The 15,999-nt window shown below is 26.8% G+C and overlaps 2 protein-coding genes across 6 annotated transcripts in view; one reads left to right on the top strand and one right to left on the bottom strand.

Annotated features, from left to right (window-relative positions):
* The window catches only part of LOC105153201 (uncharacterized), a 70,250-nt gene extending 63,452 nt beyond the window's left edge, over positions 1-6,798 (bottom strand). The window contains exons 1-2 of the mRNA XM_087411035.1: positions 6,387-6,798; positions 5,937-5,987 (exon numbers count right to left, since the gene is read on the bottom strand). The gene's annotated coding sequence lies outside the window, so the exon portion shown is untranslated. The remainder of the gene's footprint in view (positions 1-5,936; positions 5,988-6,386) is intronic.
* Positions 6,799-9,959: 3,161 nt separating this feature from the next.
* The window catches only part of LOC105144233 (uncharacterized), a 242,057-nt gene continuing 236,017 nt past the window's right edge, over positions 9,960-15,999 (top strand). For 4 of the 5 annotated variants that reach the window (XR_015546775.1, XR_015546776.1, XM_087411511.1 and 1 more), the window contains exons 1-2: positions 9,960-11,766; positions 12,177-12,227. Coding sequence is in view for 3 of the 5 variants with exons in the window: in XM_087411511.1 (XP_087267637.1) it covers positions 12,193-12,227 (35 nt within the window). In the remaining 2 variants the exon portion in view is untranslated. The remainder of the gene's footprint in view (positions 11,767-12,176; positions 12,228-15,999) is intronic. The other variant, XM_087411509.1, reaches the window with a different exon arrangement.

Below are 15,999 nucleotides of genomic sequence, written 5' to 3'. Positions count from 1 at the left end.
AAAATAATGCGTTTAAAAAACTAGAGGCTAAAACATGGTGGACCAATCACAAGTGATACCCGTATGGCGTCACTCTGATTGTAGGCTCTCTTACCCCATTCTTATTCTTATTATATAATTATATTTACAATTTGCAATTTGAATAAAATTAGAACTATTCTAATTGTATAAGCAAACTACATTTAATTTAAAATTGTGAAGAAAATTTATATGAATAAAAATGAATCAACCTTAGAGGCCCTCCACCACCTCCGACAATTTTTAATGGCGATCCTCTTTTCTTTGTAAGTATATTTCCCCGTAAAAAAAACGAGTTACTAATAAATTTAGTCGGTTTTTGCAGATAAGTATGTTTTAAGTTTATTATTTTTTAATTTTATATCTCACTTTTTTTCTTTAATTATTTTATTATATTTCGCTAAAATCATATTGCATTATGATTATCGAAATACAATAAAATAATTAATAATTACATTGCACAGCTTTTTAATATTATCTTTTATTGTAATCCTTTAATAATACAATAATTATTTACAATACAATGTATAATAAAAAATGTTGTTCGAAATTTAATAAGAATTATATTATAGGAGCACAATTAACAAAATTTAGTAATGAGATATTATACGAAAATGTCGAAAATACATATGATAACACAAATTTTCTAAACCAATGTTTAATGAAATATTGATAAATGTGGAATGAAAATACTAACAACAATTAGATCGTACTTATTATTAATTATTAACTTGCGATTATATTATAAAACTTATTAATATCGTGATAAAAAGTCATTAATACATTTACGACAAGACTTTCGTCGCATTTAAGATAATTATCCCGATAATTTGATCAAGGTCCCTCCACGTTGTGAAGGTTAGTATCCGATATAAAGAAGAAAAAAATCTTTATAGAAAAGCGAACTTGATGTATTTTGATTCCACGTCAAATTCATAAGATCCATTCGCAAAAAAAATTAAGCAATCCGTCAAACACCAGCGGTCTTACTACAGAAAGATGTGAATTCGAAATCTTTCAGACTAATTTTGATAGTATCTTAATTACATTTTTATTGCATTTTTAATATAATATCAAAATTTGCGAGGAAATTATATGTTCTACCACACATTACTACAAATCATCTCTTATTAAAAATAAAAAGATAAAATGATTTCCTTATGGAATGGTGATTACGAAGGAATATATTTAATAGTAATAAAATACATGCATTATTGTAATTTTTTATATGTATGAATACAAAAGTATCTCGGGTACCAACTGTTCGAGATAAATCGAACTTGATAATAACGAGATAAGTATGCTTTCTGAAAAATTTGTTATTATATATAAAATTTAACAATCTTTTTTTTCTGCATTTTCCCAAAATTTTAATTATTAATACCTCGCTAATATAAAGGTATCCATTCGACTTATCTCGAATTTTTTGTATCCACACATTTTTAATTAAATTCATGTAAATCACGATATCATTGATAAAAGAACATAAGGTATTTTGAAAAAAAATTATCTAAATCGACAAAAATCAAAACTTGTTAAATATAATCTCGTAATATATCTGCATGTATTTTATCATAGATAAGTGTATAATATACATATAAATTAATAATTAACAATATTCTGGAATGGCGGGATGTCTCCAATACCTAAAAATGATTTTAAAATAACAGTTAAAAAATTAAATGTATACATTCGTAATCATATTTTTTTGTTAGAGCAATCATCGAAAAATAATCAAATTATTTGCATAAAGCTTAAATTTATTTACTTAACAATTTAGATTAAAAAAATAATCATATCATTATATATATATCCATACATTAATTATATAATATTAAATTCGTATTGTTATTAAGATATAATACTATTACTAACATTATTATTACTAGTGGGAGAACATTTAATAAAACAAAAAAAGCGACGAAAATTGTATGTTAAAGTATACTACTAAATTAATTTCGTAACTTGATTTTAAAATATATAGCATATAATTGTCTGACTTATTGACAAAATTATTATTTCCAGTGCAAGACGAGAAAACTCGGGATTAATTCCGATTCTGTACAAGAATTTCCAACAAGATACCAAACTAGACTTTGCGAATGGACTTTACAGAAAGCGACGAGGAATAAGTCTTCGTATGATATTGTAAAAATAATTTCAACTTTCTATCGGTACAAATCACGCATTAACTGCATCAACATAGCATCCACTTGACGCGAGGAACAGCGATGAGGCTTCCGTACATAATAAATTAATCATTAATATTTGTAATGTTAAAAATATAAATGTAAAATACCTCAGTCAAAGCTCGAATCTTTACTGACTCATTTAATAAATTAAATAGACGAAAAATTGCCAATTATTTTAAACATCAAATTTTTAATTAAAAGTCACTTAAAATTATTAATGACTTTTTCATATTTACAATAAAATTCAAATTAAAAAAAATTTTTTTAATTAAACATCTATCAAATTCGTTAAATTAATAAACAATTTTTGTTATCATATGGTTCGTCGATTTCGTGTAATTTACATCAATAAAGCAACAATAAATTTGATTTACTACGACAAGATAAATGCTATCTGTATGGAATAGATATATTTAATATGAATATATAAACATTCCAATAAATGTATAATTTAAATTAGTAACTATTGCGGAAATTACAAAAATAAACATGATGGCATTTACCTGGACATAGTTCACATAAATTTTATATTACGTATGTAATATTATTATACATACATTTATTTATGATAAAATTAATTACAATATTAATGCGTATACATACTTATGTATAGAATTTTATAAGATATTAAGTTTAATTTCAGGAAAGCTGAAAATTCAATGAAATTTAAAATTATATATAATATATAATCATATTTGACAATTGGATTGTTGACAATTAAATAAAATTTAAGATTAATTTAAAATTTTATTTAATTTTTAATCTTTTCTTTGCAATTATCAAGTACGTACACATGATGTCTATGTATCCTTATCTACATATTATATAATTTATTAGTTAGATTTATTATATAATATTTTTTTAATTTAATTATATTTATTTTTTAAAACAAAATTTAATTACCCGATCGCGAAATCTATTTAAGTGTCATTTTATTTATAATAATTTAATTTTTCAATTTATCTACATTTATTGTCTTTACCTATACAGTCCCTACCTATCCATATACTTGTCCTACCTATCCGTATTTTCATTTATTCGTGTCTATTCGCGTATCCTATCTCTGTTCGTATATTTCTACTTCCTACATTACTTCATTAACGTCCGCGAATATAATACGTTAATGATTGTGTTCAGCAGAGAAAGCAGCTTTGCAAATGTTGTAAAATTCTTCAACACAATTGGTTCTTGCTTTAGGTTCTTATGAATTTAAATGAATTAATGATATTAAATCAAATTTTACAATAATTGCAAAACTGCTTTCTTTGCTGAATGCAGCAGCTAATGCCTAACCATGTCCTATCGTGTACTGATAAATTCAGAGAGATTACCTAATTGCGATCGTATTAAATAAATGAGCAATAAATGATACTAATTAAAATTAAAAGACTTTTAATTTTTAAAATACAAAAAATTAATAAATAACAAAGCTAATGAGAGCCATTGCGGATAATGAAGTGCAACTAGAATTTGTAGATTAAAAAACCTACAAAACTTGCGCTTCATTATCTGCACTAGCTCTCATTAGCTCTGTTATTTGTTAGTTATTGTATTTTAAATCAACAATATAAGAACTCGCAATTTGCGAGTAAGTTGCCCTCCCGAATATTCAGAATTTGTCTTTATATATATATATATATCTTTCAAAAAATTAGATTGGTGTTACACATCAACACCCACTTCGTTCAGATCCTCGTCTTTTTTCTGGCCAATATTCTGGCTTAATATGCCAGAGATCGACAGCAAGGAGAAATATTCCTTTTTGCTGCCGACTAAAAGCGTAAAATTTTACGCCTTTGTATGATGCGCGAAACACGAACGCGTCGCGAAGGGGTCATCATATTAATCAAATTGATTAAATATTAATTATCAATAATAATAATTTTATTAATACATGTGTGTGAATAAATTTATTCTTTATTCGCGTCTATTCGAAACTAAAAATATAAGTATTTGACTAAAAATAAATCTAAATTTAAAAAAATCTCTATGAGGGATATTTTCAACATTTTGATTTTATAAATCTCAAATATTGTGAAATTAAATCAAATTTCTTAATATAAATTTTACACAATATAAACAACAAAACTTCAAATTAAATATAAATCGGAAATCGATTACTATAAATCCCATAAAATTTAAGGCCCATGTACGTATTCTTAACGATTCGAACGATTCGTTGCTGAATCTCATCTCAAAACATGCAGAGAGATAAGAAATTCAGATAAATGATGTAAGATCCAAAAGGGAGATAATTTTCCCTTACATTGATAAATATCGTGTATCGTTTATGTTTTAAATTAATACAATCATTTTCTGCATAATTTATTATTTCAAAATTAAGTATTTTAAAAGATGCAAAATTCCGAACGCGATTTTTTAAAATAATTATAAGATAAAATTCTTTTATTTCTTGACACAATGAACCTATACTGGATCTTACATCATGTTACTATTTTGACTGGTATAAAATCCAGTTACTACATATGGATAAGTTATAAAAGTTTAGGCTAAAGTAAGTGCATTTAGTGTAATTTAGGTAAATTATAGTAACAATTAATAATCATAAAATATTTTTTATAATAAAAGCGAGGTTAATAAATTATACGACAAATGCGCTACATTAAAATATCTGTTATTTCACTAGTGACAAGTATACAAATAATAAATGTAAAGCAATACAAAGAATATTTTTGAAAACAGTATGTTATATACATATATGTGTATATATATTATTTTTTTCTGCACCAACTTAAATAAAATTTAATCCTGAATGAATATTTGAAAATAGGATAGATAGAAAGAATAATAAAACTATACTTATTATACTGTAACAAACACTGTTCTATATTATAATATCTATAGACAAAAAAACAATTTCATTTCTCTAATTTCATTCTCTAATTACTTTTTATATACATATATTCTTTATATTTTTTAATTTAATGTATTTCATTTATTTAAAAAATACGAATACTTTATTAATTTTTGGTTTTACTTCCAAGTGACCATTAAGACGTAATAGGCAAGGTGTTTGATAATTCTGTTGACAACGCTCGTAGGTACAGCAAACTAAACTACTAAGTCCACTCTACCTGCCCACGAGCGTTATCAGTACAATTATCAAATTGTACATATTTTAATGTAAAACATATTTAAAAAACCGATTACATAGAATCAACTTTCATGATATTTTTAAGATTGAATTATTTTGTATCAATTGAATTGAATTACATACAACTGAGATTAAATTACTTATATTATTATATATATATATATATATATATATATATATATACACATATATAAAATATATTTGTGTTAACATATGAATTTAGAAACAAAATTTGAACCTTTAACATTGTAATTTTCTTGAATGAAATAATAAGTTCTACTTTATTGTTTTAGTTAAATTAATGAGAGATTTAATAAGAACAGCGAAAGATTATTAAAAATAACTTAAACTGAGTGTAATATGATATTATAAATTTTACAGTGCATGTACAATAAAATAAGAAGAAGCATCCAGGATTAAATTTATCCTAATCTGTTCTAACTTATCCACTTTAAGGTAACGGATGCATGGAATGCTATGCTACATATACATTTATGAAAAAAATATACAGGTATATTTTTATTAAATTGATGCATATATGCATCTGTAGATATATTAATAAAATCACCACGCATCCGTTACCTCAACAAAAACATCAATTCATCACTCACCAATTTGATGCGCAACAGCGGAGTTTCATCTGCATCGTCGCTACGATGATTCTGTAAAAAAAGAATATAAAATCTAAATTAAAACAAAGCAAAAAATCAAGTAATATTTAAAAAAATATTTAGTAAACGTAATTCTCTTGAAAATAATTTTTAAAATATTTTTACAAACATCGAATTTTTTAATTTACCATTCACTTACATATTTATAAAAATAATTATATACTCGAAAAAATGTTATATATATTAATAGACATTACATATATAATTATATATTATATATAAACATTTTTTATATATGAAACATTTTTTCTTAAAAAAATCTTAAAAATACATAGATATTTATAAAATTTCAAAATAATATTAAGATTTCTAATTATTACTTTTAAATCATTGTAAAATAAAGCGAATAAAAAAAGATATTGATTTTACAATAGCAAAAAAGATATTTACCGCAAGGTTGCTCCGCCGGTGCCCGATGCCTCTCCCAGACCTCTTCCTCCTCTCAAAGTTGGGATTGACACATCCTCTCGCACTGGACACTCGCGAAAAACACTCGCGAATAATGAACTATAATCGCGCGCGGACTATAACTTGAGTCCGATTACTTGAACGACACTCCCGAACAAACGCGACGCGACGAACCGGCTGCGGTTCGTTCATTTTCAAATAAAGCGGCGACGAGGGTACGTTAACTTCCCCATTGGATTTTTATACGAAGAGAACGATTTTATTCAATATCTAAAAATTTATCTAGATATATCATTCAGATCCGAAAATTTTTAGATTTGAGAAAAACCTTCTTTTCGTATAAATATCCTCTGGGTACTGAGCCCTCCCACCACGTCAAGGTGTACCCGTGAGAGGGAAGGGAAGATAATCTGAAAAATGTAATAGCTATTATCTATATTACTATGCAACCGGTTAACTTTTACAAACGAATATCAAATACAGTCTGCAATTCGTTATCATTGCGAAATAAATTTAGAGCAGCTAAAAGGATTGAATCTTTTATTTATAGATGATGTCTGTAAGATATGATTACAGTCAATGAAATGGGCTATTTAATAAAAAAGAGAAATGTTTCTTTTATTATATCGGTAATAATAGTTTCAAAGAATTACGTTTAATTTTTAAACGGATCGTACAACGGAAGGTGCACAAAAACAAAAAAATAATGAAATTATTAAACTATATTAATTCTGAAAGCAGGAATTGCGTTATTTGCATGAGAGTATTATTCATATTAACGTTTTATGATTCGTATGATACCGTTCGTATAGACAAATGCGATCGTGTCGCTCTTCTTCACATTTCTTTTTGAATATAATAATCGCAAAAAATGCTAGATGTATAATAAGAAATGTTGTATTTTATAAATATTCACGTAATTCGATTACTAGAATGATTAATTATTCATAAAGTACAACGTTTCGTATTATATTTAGCATTCTTCGCGATAAGATTTTAAAAAGTAATGTGAAAGAACCACACGCGACACGACTACCTATTTCTAAGAATTTCAGTAGGGGACCGCGCAGTAATTAAGCGTGAACGTAAACATGACGCGCCGCTACGTGCCACCCCGTACCATCCTCAACACAAGGTCGCGCCAACCGTCTAACTGCCGAAATAAAACGCATATTACGAATAATACGAATGAGTAAAATAATATTCTTCCCATTTTTAATGATTTTCGATTAATAAAACGATTATTTCTAATTTTAACGGCGCGAGTCGTTTAATGCGATATCGTAATTATATTGCGATATACCGACGAACATATTTGACGATTATTTTCGACAATTTTTCGTATCAATTACAATGTAATGCTGACAAAAGGCAAGAAGTAAAAAGAGATTCTTGTGGTCTTCCGTACATAATTGCTCACGTGAAATAATTTTAACATCCCAATATTATATCTCAATTTTAGAATAATAGCATGCATCTAACAATAAGAATCTCATTTTTATTGTTAGTTATCGTACATCCGCGAACGCACGAAATATTTAAAATATTCATGAACTGCGTATGTGAATAATGAATCTTGGAAATAAAGGGAAAAAGTGCATACAACCTATAATCCTTTTCAATCCTTAATATATTCCTTAGTTTTAGGCAACCTTATGTAATTCGCGTTCGTAGATATTGCTGTTAATTAATGCGACACGCGGAGCGACTCGAAAACACGTCCGTCTCCCACCGAGATCGCCTAGCGAATGCCGAAGTGACGATCGACCACCGCACCTTGCCCCCCTACGCCTTCGCTCCGCGTCCCACCGCTTTTCGTCGCCAGTGACCCCCTTCCCCTACCGAGCTTTTCGCCGATGTTTTTAGATTACACTCAACTATCGCGTATTCAAACAAAATATTCAACGATTTATTCAATTATATTTTTCATATTTTACATGATTTTGACAAACGGATATCGCCGTACATTTCGCGTTTTAATTTGTGGCATCTAGGGCACAATCCTATATTATCTGCATTCTTTTAAACGTAATTAGTAATTATTCGCGTGAGGGTATTCCAACATTATGTCTGAATTTTCATTGTTCTTTTTAATAATTCATTCTTAAATAAAAATTGATAATCTATTCTATATACACATGTTCTTTATATATAAAGATAAACGCAAAAAATCTTAATAGCGTGAAACAATTTGTGCTAAATACAATTTGGTTAAAAGTATTAAATATCTTGTTAATCGTTATTTAATTTTTCAGTTAATAAATTAATTTAAAACGCTACTTTTACTGCAAATTATTCTGTGTTTCAGAAATTCTTTAAACGTGCGTATAATAAAATATAAAATAGGTTCCGGAAACTTATTTAAAATATTAAATAAAAAATAAGTCAGAAATGTAGTTATTTAAAATAATAAAATGTAACTAAATGAAGTTAAAAATTAATGCGTTTAAAATTAATTAAATTAATATTTAAACGAAAAGTATGTTCAGGATTGTCAGGTAGTAATTAGTTAAAACGTTAAAAGTTAAAAGAAAGTTAAAAAGTTAATAACTTTTAATTTAGATAATTTTAAACGCATTAATTTTTAACTTCATTTAGTTACTTTTAAACTTTAATTTATTAACTTCTTCTAAATTAAAAATTTATAAGATTATCATTAACTCTAACTTAATTTAGTTTAAACAAAACATTAACGGTTAAATATTTATGTTTCAGAGTTATACATTTTTGAAAAAGTACATTTTTCTCATTTTGTTAACTGCATTTAGTTACAACAATGTAGAATTTGTTATAAATATACAACTTTACAAATTCTTTTTAAAGTTGGCAAAATATACGTAAAAATCGTTTAATAATTTTTACATACTTGTAAAAGCGATGAAAATTAAAGTATATATTAAAACTTAAAAGAGAAATTTAGTATTTATTATTTTGAATAACTACATTTCTGACTTATTTTTTATTTAATATTTTAAATAAATTTCCGGAACCTATTTTATATTTTATTATACGCACGTTTAAAGAATTTCTGAAACACAGAATAATTTGCAGTAAAAGTAGCGTTTTAAATTAATTTATTAACTGAAAAATTAAATAACGATTAACAAGATATTTAATACTTTTAACCAAATTGTATTTAGCACAAATTGTTTCACGCTATTAAGATTTTTTGCGTTTATCTTTATATATAAAGAACATGTGTATATAGAATAGATTATCAATTTTTATTTAAGAATGAATTATTAAAAAGAACAATGAAAATTCAGACATAATGTTGGAATACCCTCACGCGAATAATTACTAATTACGTTTAAAAGAATGCAGATAATATAGGATTGTGCCCTAGATGCCACAAATTAAAACGCGAAATGTACGGCGATATCCGTTTGTCAAAATCATGTAAAATATGAAAAATATAATTGAATAAATCGTTGAATATTTTTCGTCGTTTGAATACGCGATAGTTGAGTGTAATCTAAAAACATCGGCGAAAAGCTCGGTAGGGGAAGGGGGTCACTGGCGACGAAAAGCGGTGGGACGCGGAGCGAAGGCGTAGGGGGGCAAGGTGCGGTGGTCGATCGTCACTTCGGCATTCGCTAGGCGATCTCGGTGGGAGACGGACGTGTTTTCGAGTCGCTCCGCGTGTCGCATTAATTAACAGCAATATCTACGAACGCGAATTACATAAGGTTGCCTAAAACTAAGGAATATATTAAGGATTGAAAAGGATTATAGGTTGTATGCACTTTTTCCCTTTATTTCCAAGATTCATTATTCACATACGCAGTTCATGAATATTTTAAATATTTCGTGCGTTCGCGGATGTACGATAACTAACAATAAAAATGAGATTCTTATTGTTAGATGCATGCTATTATTCTAAAATTGAGATATAATATTGGGATGTTAAAATTATTTCACGTGAGCAATTATGTACGGAAGACCACGCTAATAAGAATCTCTTTTTACTTCTTGCCTTTTGTCAGCATTACATTGTAATTGATACGAAAAATTGTCGAAAATAATCGTCAAATATGTTCGTCGGTATATCGCAATATAATTACGATATCGCATTAAACGACTCGCGCCGTTAAAATTAGAAATAATCGTTTTATTAATCGAAAATCATTAAAAATGGGAAGAATATATTATTTTACTCATTCGTATTATTCGTAATATGCGTTTTATTTCGGCAGTTAGACGGTTGGCGCGACCTTGTGTTGAGGATGGTACGGGGTGGCACGTAGCGGCGCGTCATGTTTACGTTCACGCTTAATTACTGCGCGGTCCCCTACTGAAATTCTTAGAAATAGGTAGTCGTGTCGCGTGTGGTTCTTTCACATTACTTTTTAAAATCTTATCGCGAAGAATGCTAAATATAATACGAAACGTTGTACTTTATGAATAATTAATCATTCTAGTAATCGAATTACGTGAATATTTATAAAATACAACATTTCTTATTATACATCTAGCATTTTTTGCGATTATTATATTCAAAAAGAAATGTGAAGAAGAGCGACACGATCGCATTTGTCTATACGAACGGTATCATACGAATCATAAAACGTTAATATGAATAATACTCTCATGCAAATAACGCAATTCCTGCTTTCAGAATTAATATAGTTTAATAATTTCATTATTTTTTTGTTTTTGTGCACCTTCCGTTGTACGATCCGTTTAAAAATTAAACGTAATTCTTTGAAACTATTATTACCGATATAATAAAAGAAACATTTCTCTTTTTTATTAAATAGCCCATTTCATTGACTGTAATCATATCTTACAGACATCATCTATAAATAAAAGATTCAATCCTTTTAGCTGCTCTAAATTTATTTCGCAATGATAACGAATTGCAGACTGTATTTGATATTCGTTTGTAAAAGTTAACCGGTTGCATAGTAATATAGATAATAGCTATTACATTTTTCAGATTATCTTCCCTCTCACGGGTACACCTTGACGTGGTGGGAGGGCTCAGTACCCAGAGGATATTTATACGAAAAGAAGGTTTTTCTCAAATCTAAAAATTTTCGGATCTGAATGATATATCTAGATAAATTTTTAGATATTGAATAAAATCGTTCTCTTCGTATAAAAATCCAATGGGGAAGTTAACGTACCCTCGTCGCCGCTTTATTTGAAAATGAACGAACCGCAGCCGGTTCGTCGCGTCGCGTTTGTTCGGGAGTGTCGTTCAAGTAATCGGACTCAAGTTATAGTCCGCGCGCGATTATAGTTCATTATTCGCGAGTGTTTTTTGCGAGTGTCCAGTGCGAGAGGATGTGTCAATCCCAACTTTGAGAGGAGGAAGAGGTCTGGGAGAGGCATCGGGCACCGGCGGAGCAACCTTGCGGTAAATATCTTTTTTGCTATTGTAAAATCAATATCTTTTTTTATTCGCTTTATTTTACAACGATTTAAAAGTAATAATTAGAAAAAAAAGAATTATCTTAAAATTATTTTGAAATTTTATAAATATCTATGTATTTTTAAGATTTTTTTAAGAAAAAATGTTTCATATATAAAAAATGTTTATATATAATATATAATTATATATGTAATGTCTATTAATATATATAACATTTTTTCGAGTATATAATTATTTTTATAAATATGTAAGTGAATGGTAAATTAAAAAATTCGATGCTTGTAAAAATATTTTAAAAATTATTTTCAAGAGAATTACGTTTACTAAATATTTTTTTAAATATTACTTGATTTTTTGCTTTGTTTTAATTTAGATTTTATATTCTTTTTTTACAGAATCATCGTAGCGACGATGCAGATGAAACTCCGCTGTTGCGCATCAAATTGGTGAGTGATGAATTGATGTTTTTGTTGAGGTAACGGATGCGTGGTGATTTTATTAATATATCTACAGATGCATATATGCATCAATTTAATAAAAATATACCTGTATATTTTTTTATAAATGTATATGTAGCATTCCATGCATCCGTTACCTTAAAGTGGATAAGTTAGAACAGATTAGGATAAATTTAATCCTGGATGCTTCTTCTTATTTTATTGTACATGCACTGTAAAATTTATAATATCATATTACACTCAGTTTAAGTTATTTTTAATAATCTTTCGCTGTTCTTATTAAATCTCTCATTAATTTAACTAAAACAATAAAGTAGAACTTATTATTTCATTCAAGAAAATTACAATGTTAAAGGTTCAAATTTTGTTTCTAAATTCATATGTTAACACAAATATATTTTATATATGTGTATATATATATATATATATATATATATATATAATAATATAAGTAATTTAATCTCAGTTGTATGTAATTCAATTCAATTGATACAAAATAATTCAATCTTAAAAATATCATGAAAGTTGATTCTATGTAATCGGTTTTTTAAATATGTTTTACATTAAAATATGTACAATTTGATAATTGTACTGATAACGCTCGTGGGCAGGTAGAGTGGACTTAGTAGTTTAGTTTGCTGTACCTACGAGCGTTGTCAACAGAATTATCAAACACCTTGCCTATTACGTCTTAATGGTCACTTGGAAGTAAAACCAAAAATTAATAAAGTATTCGTATTTTTTAAATAAATGAAATACATTAAATTAAAAAATATAAAGAATATATGTATATAAAAAGTAATTAGAGAATGAAATTAGAGAAATGAAATTGTTTTTTTGTCTATAGATATTATAATATAGAACAGTGTTTGTTACAGTATAATAAGTATAGTTTTATTATTCTTTCTATCTATCCTATTTTCAAATATTCATTCAGGATTAAATTTTATTTAAGTTGGTGCAGAGAAAAATAATACACATATATGTATATAACATACTGTTTTCAAAAATATTCTTTGTATTGCTTTACATTTATTATTTGTATACTTGTCACTAGTGAAATAACAGATATTTTAATGTAGCGCATTTGTCGTATAATTTATTAACCTCGCTTTTATTATAAAAAATATTTTATGATTATTAATTGTTACTATAATTTACCTAAATTACACTAAATGCACTTACTTTAGCCTAAACTTTTATAACTTATCCATATGTAGTAACTGGATTTTATACCAGTCAAAATAGTAACATGATGTAAGATCCAGTATAGGTTCATTGTGTCAAGAAATAAAAGAATTTTATCTTATAATTATTTTAAAAAATCGCGTTCGGAATTTTGCATCTTTTAAAATACTTAATTTTGAAATAATAAATTATGCAGAAAATGATTGTATTAATTTAAAACATAAACGATACACGATATTTATCAATGTAAATGTAAGGGAAAATTATCTCCCTTTTGGATCTTACATCATTTATCTGAATTTCTTATCTCTCTGCATGTTTTGAGATGAGATTCAGCAACGAATCGTTCGAATCGTTAAGAATACGTACATGGGCCTTAAATTTTATGGGATTTATAGTAATCGATTTCCGATTTATATTTAATTTGAAGTTTTGTTGTTTATATTGTGTAAAATTTATATTAAGAAATTTGATTTAATTTCACAATATTTGAGATTTATAAAATCAAAATGTTGAAAATATCCCTCATAGAGATTTTTTTAAATTTAGATTTATTTTTAGTCAAATACTTATATTTTTAGTTTCGAATAGACGCGAATAAAGAATAAATTTATTCACACACATGTATTAATAAAATTATTATTATTGATAATTAATATTTAATCAATTTGATTAATATGATGACCCCTTCGCGACGCGTTCGTGTTTCGCGCATCATACAAAGGCGTAAAATTTTACGCTTTTAGTCGGGCAAAAAGGAATATTTCTCCTTGCTGTCGATCTCTGGCATATTAAGCCAGAATATTGGCCAGAAAAAAGACGAGGATCTGAACGAAGTGGGTGTTGATGTGTAACACCAATCTAATTTTTTGAAAGATATATATATATATATAAAGACAAATTCTGAATATTCGGGAGGGCAACTTACTCGCAAATTGCGAGTTCTTATATTGTTGATTTAAAATACAATAACTAACAAATAACAGAGCTAATGAGAGCTAGTGCAGATAATGAAGCGCAAGTTTTGTAGGTTTTTTAATCTACAAATTCTAGTTGCACTTCATTATCCGCAATGGCTCTCATTAGCTTTGTTATTTATTAATTTTTTGTATTTTAAAAATTAAAAGTCTTTTAATTTTAATTAGTATCATTTATTGCTCATTTATTTAATACGATCGCAATTAGGTAATCTCTCTGAATTTATCAGTACACGATAGGACATGGTTAGGCATTAGCTGCTGCATTCAGCAAGTTTTGCAATTATTGTAAAATTTGATTTAATATCATTAATTCATTTAAATTCATAAGAACCTAAAGCAAGAACCAATTGTGTTGAAGAATTTTACAACATTTGCAAAGCTGCTTTCTCTGCTGAACACAATCATTAACGTATTATATTCGCGGTGTTACACGTTAATGAAGTAATGTAGGAAGTAGAAATATACGAACAGAGATAGGATACGCGAATAGACACGAATAAATGAAAATACGGATAGGTAGGACAAGTATATGGATAGGTAGGGACTGTATAGGTAAAGACAATAAATGTAGATAAATTGAAAAATTAAATTATTATAAATAAAATGACACTTAAATAGATTTCGCGATCGGGTAATTAAATTTTGTTTTAAAAAATAAATATAATTAAATTAAAAAAATATTATATAATAAATCTAACTAATAAATTATATAATATGTAGATAAGGATACATAGACATCATATGTACGTACTTGATAATTGCAAAGAAAAAATTAAATAAAATTTTAAATTAATCTTAAATTTTATTTAATTGTCAACAATCCAATTGTCAAATATGATTATATATTATATATAATTTTAATTTTCATTGAATTTTCAACTCCCCTGAAATTAAACTTAATATCTTATAAAATTCTATACATATACAAAGTATGTATACGCATTAATATTGTAATTAATTTTATCATAAATAAATGTATGTATAATAATATTACATACGTAATATAAAATTTATGTGAACTATGTCCAGGTAAATGCCATCATGTTTATTTTTGTAATTTCCGCAATAGTTACTAATTTAAATTATACATTTATTGGAATGTTTATATATTCATATTAAATATATCTATTCCATACAGATAGCATTTATCTTGTCGTAGTAAATCAAATTTATTGTTGCTTTATTGATGTAAATTACACGAAATCGACGAACCATATGATAACAAAAATTGTTTATTAATTTAACGAATTTGATAGATGTTTAATTAAAAAAATTTTTTTTAATTTGAATTTTATTGTAAATATGAAAAAGTCATTAATAATTTTAAGTGACTTTTAATTAAAAATTTGATGTTTAAAATAATTGGCAATTTTTCGTCTATTTAATTTATTAAATGAGTCAGTAAAGATTCGAGCTTTGACTGAGGTAATATAGGTTAAATATTAACTTCTTGTTTGTTTTTTACATTTATATTTTTAACATTACAAATATTAATGATTAATTTATTATGTACGGAAGCCTCATCGCTGTTCCTCGCGTCAAGTGGATGCTATGTTGATGCAGTTAATGCGTGATTTGTACCGATAGAAAGT

The sequence above is a fragment of the Acromyrmex echinatior genome, chromosome 11, assembly GCF_024713525.1.
Source record: "Acromyrmex echinatior isolate Ae372 chromosome 11, ASM2471352v2, whole genome shotgun sequence".
Lineage (NCBI taxonomy): Eukaryota > Metazoa > Arthropoda > Insecta > Hymenoptera > Formicidae > Acromyrmex > Acromyrmex echinatior.
This window is presented reverse-complemented; position numbering and strand designations above follow the sequence as displayed.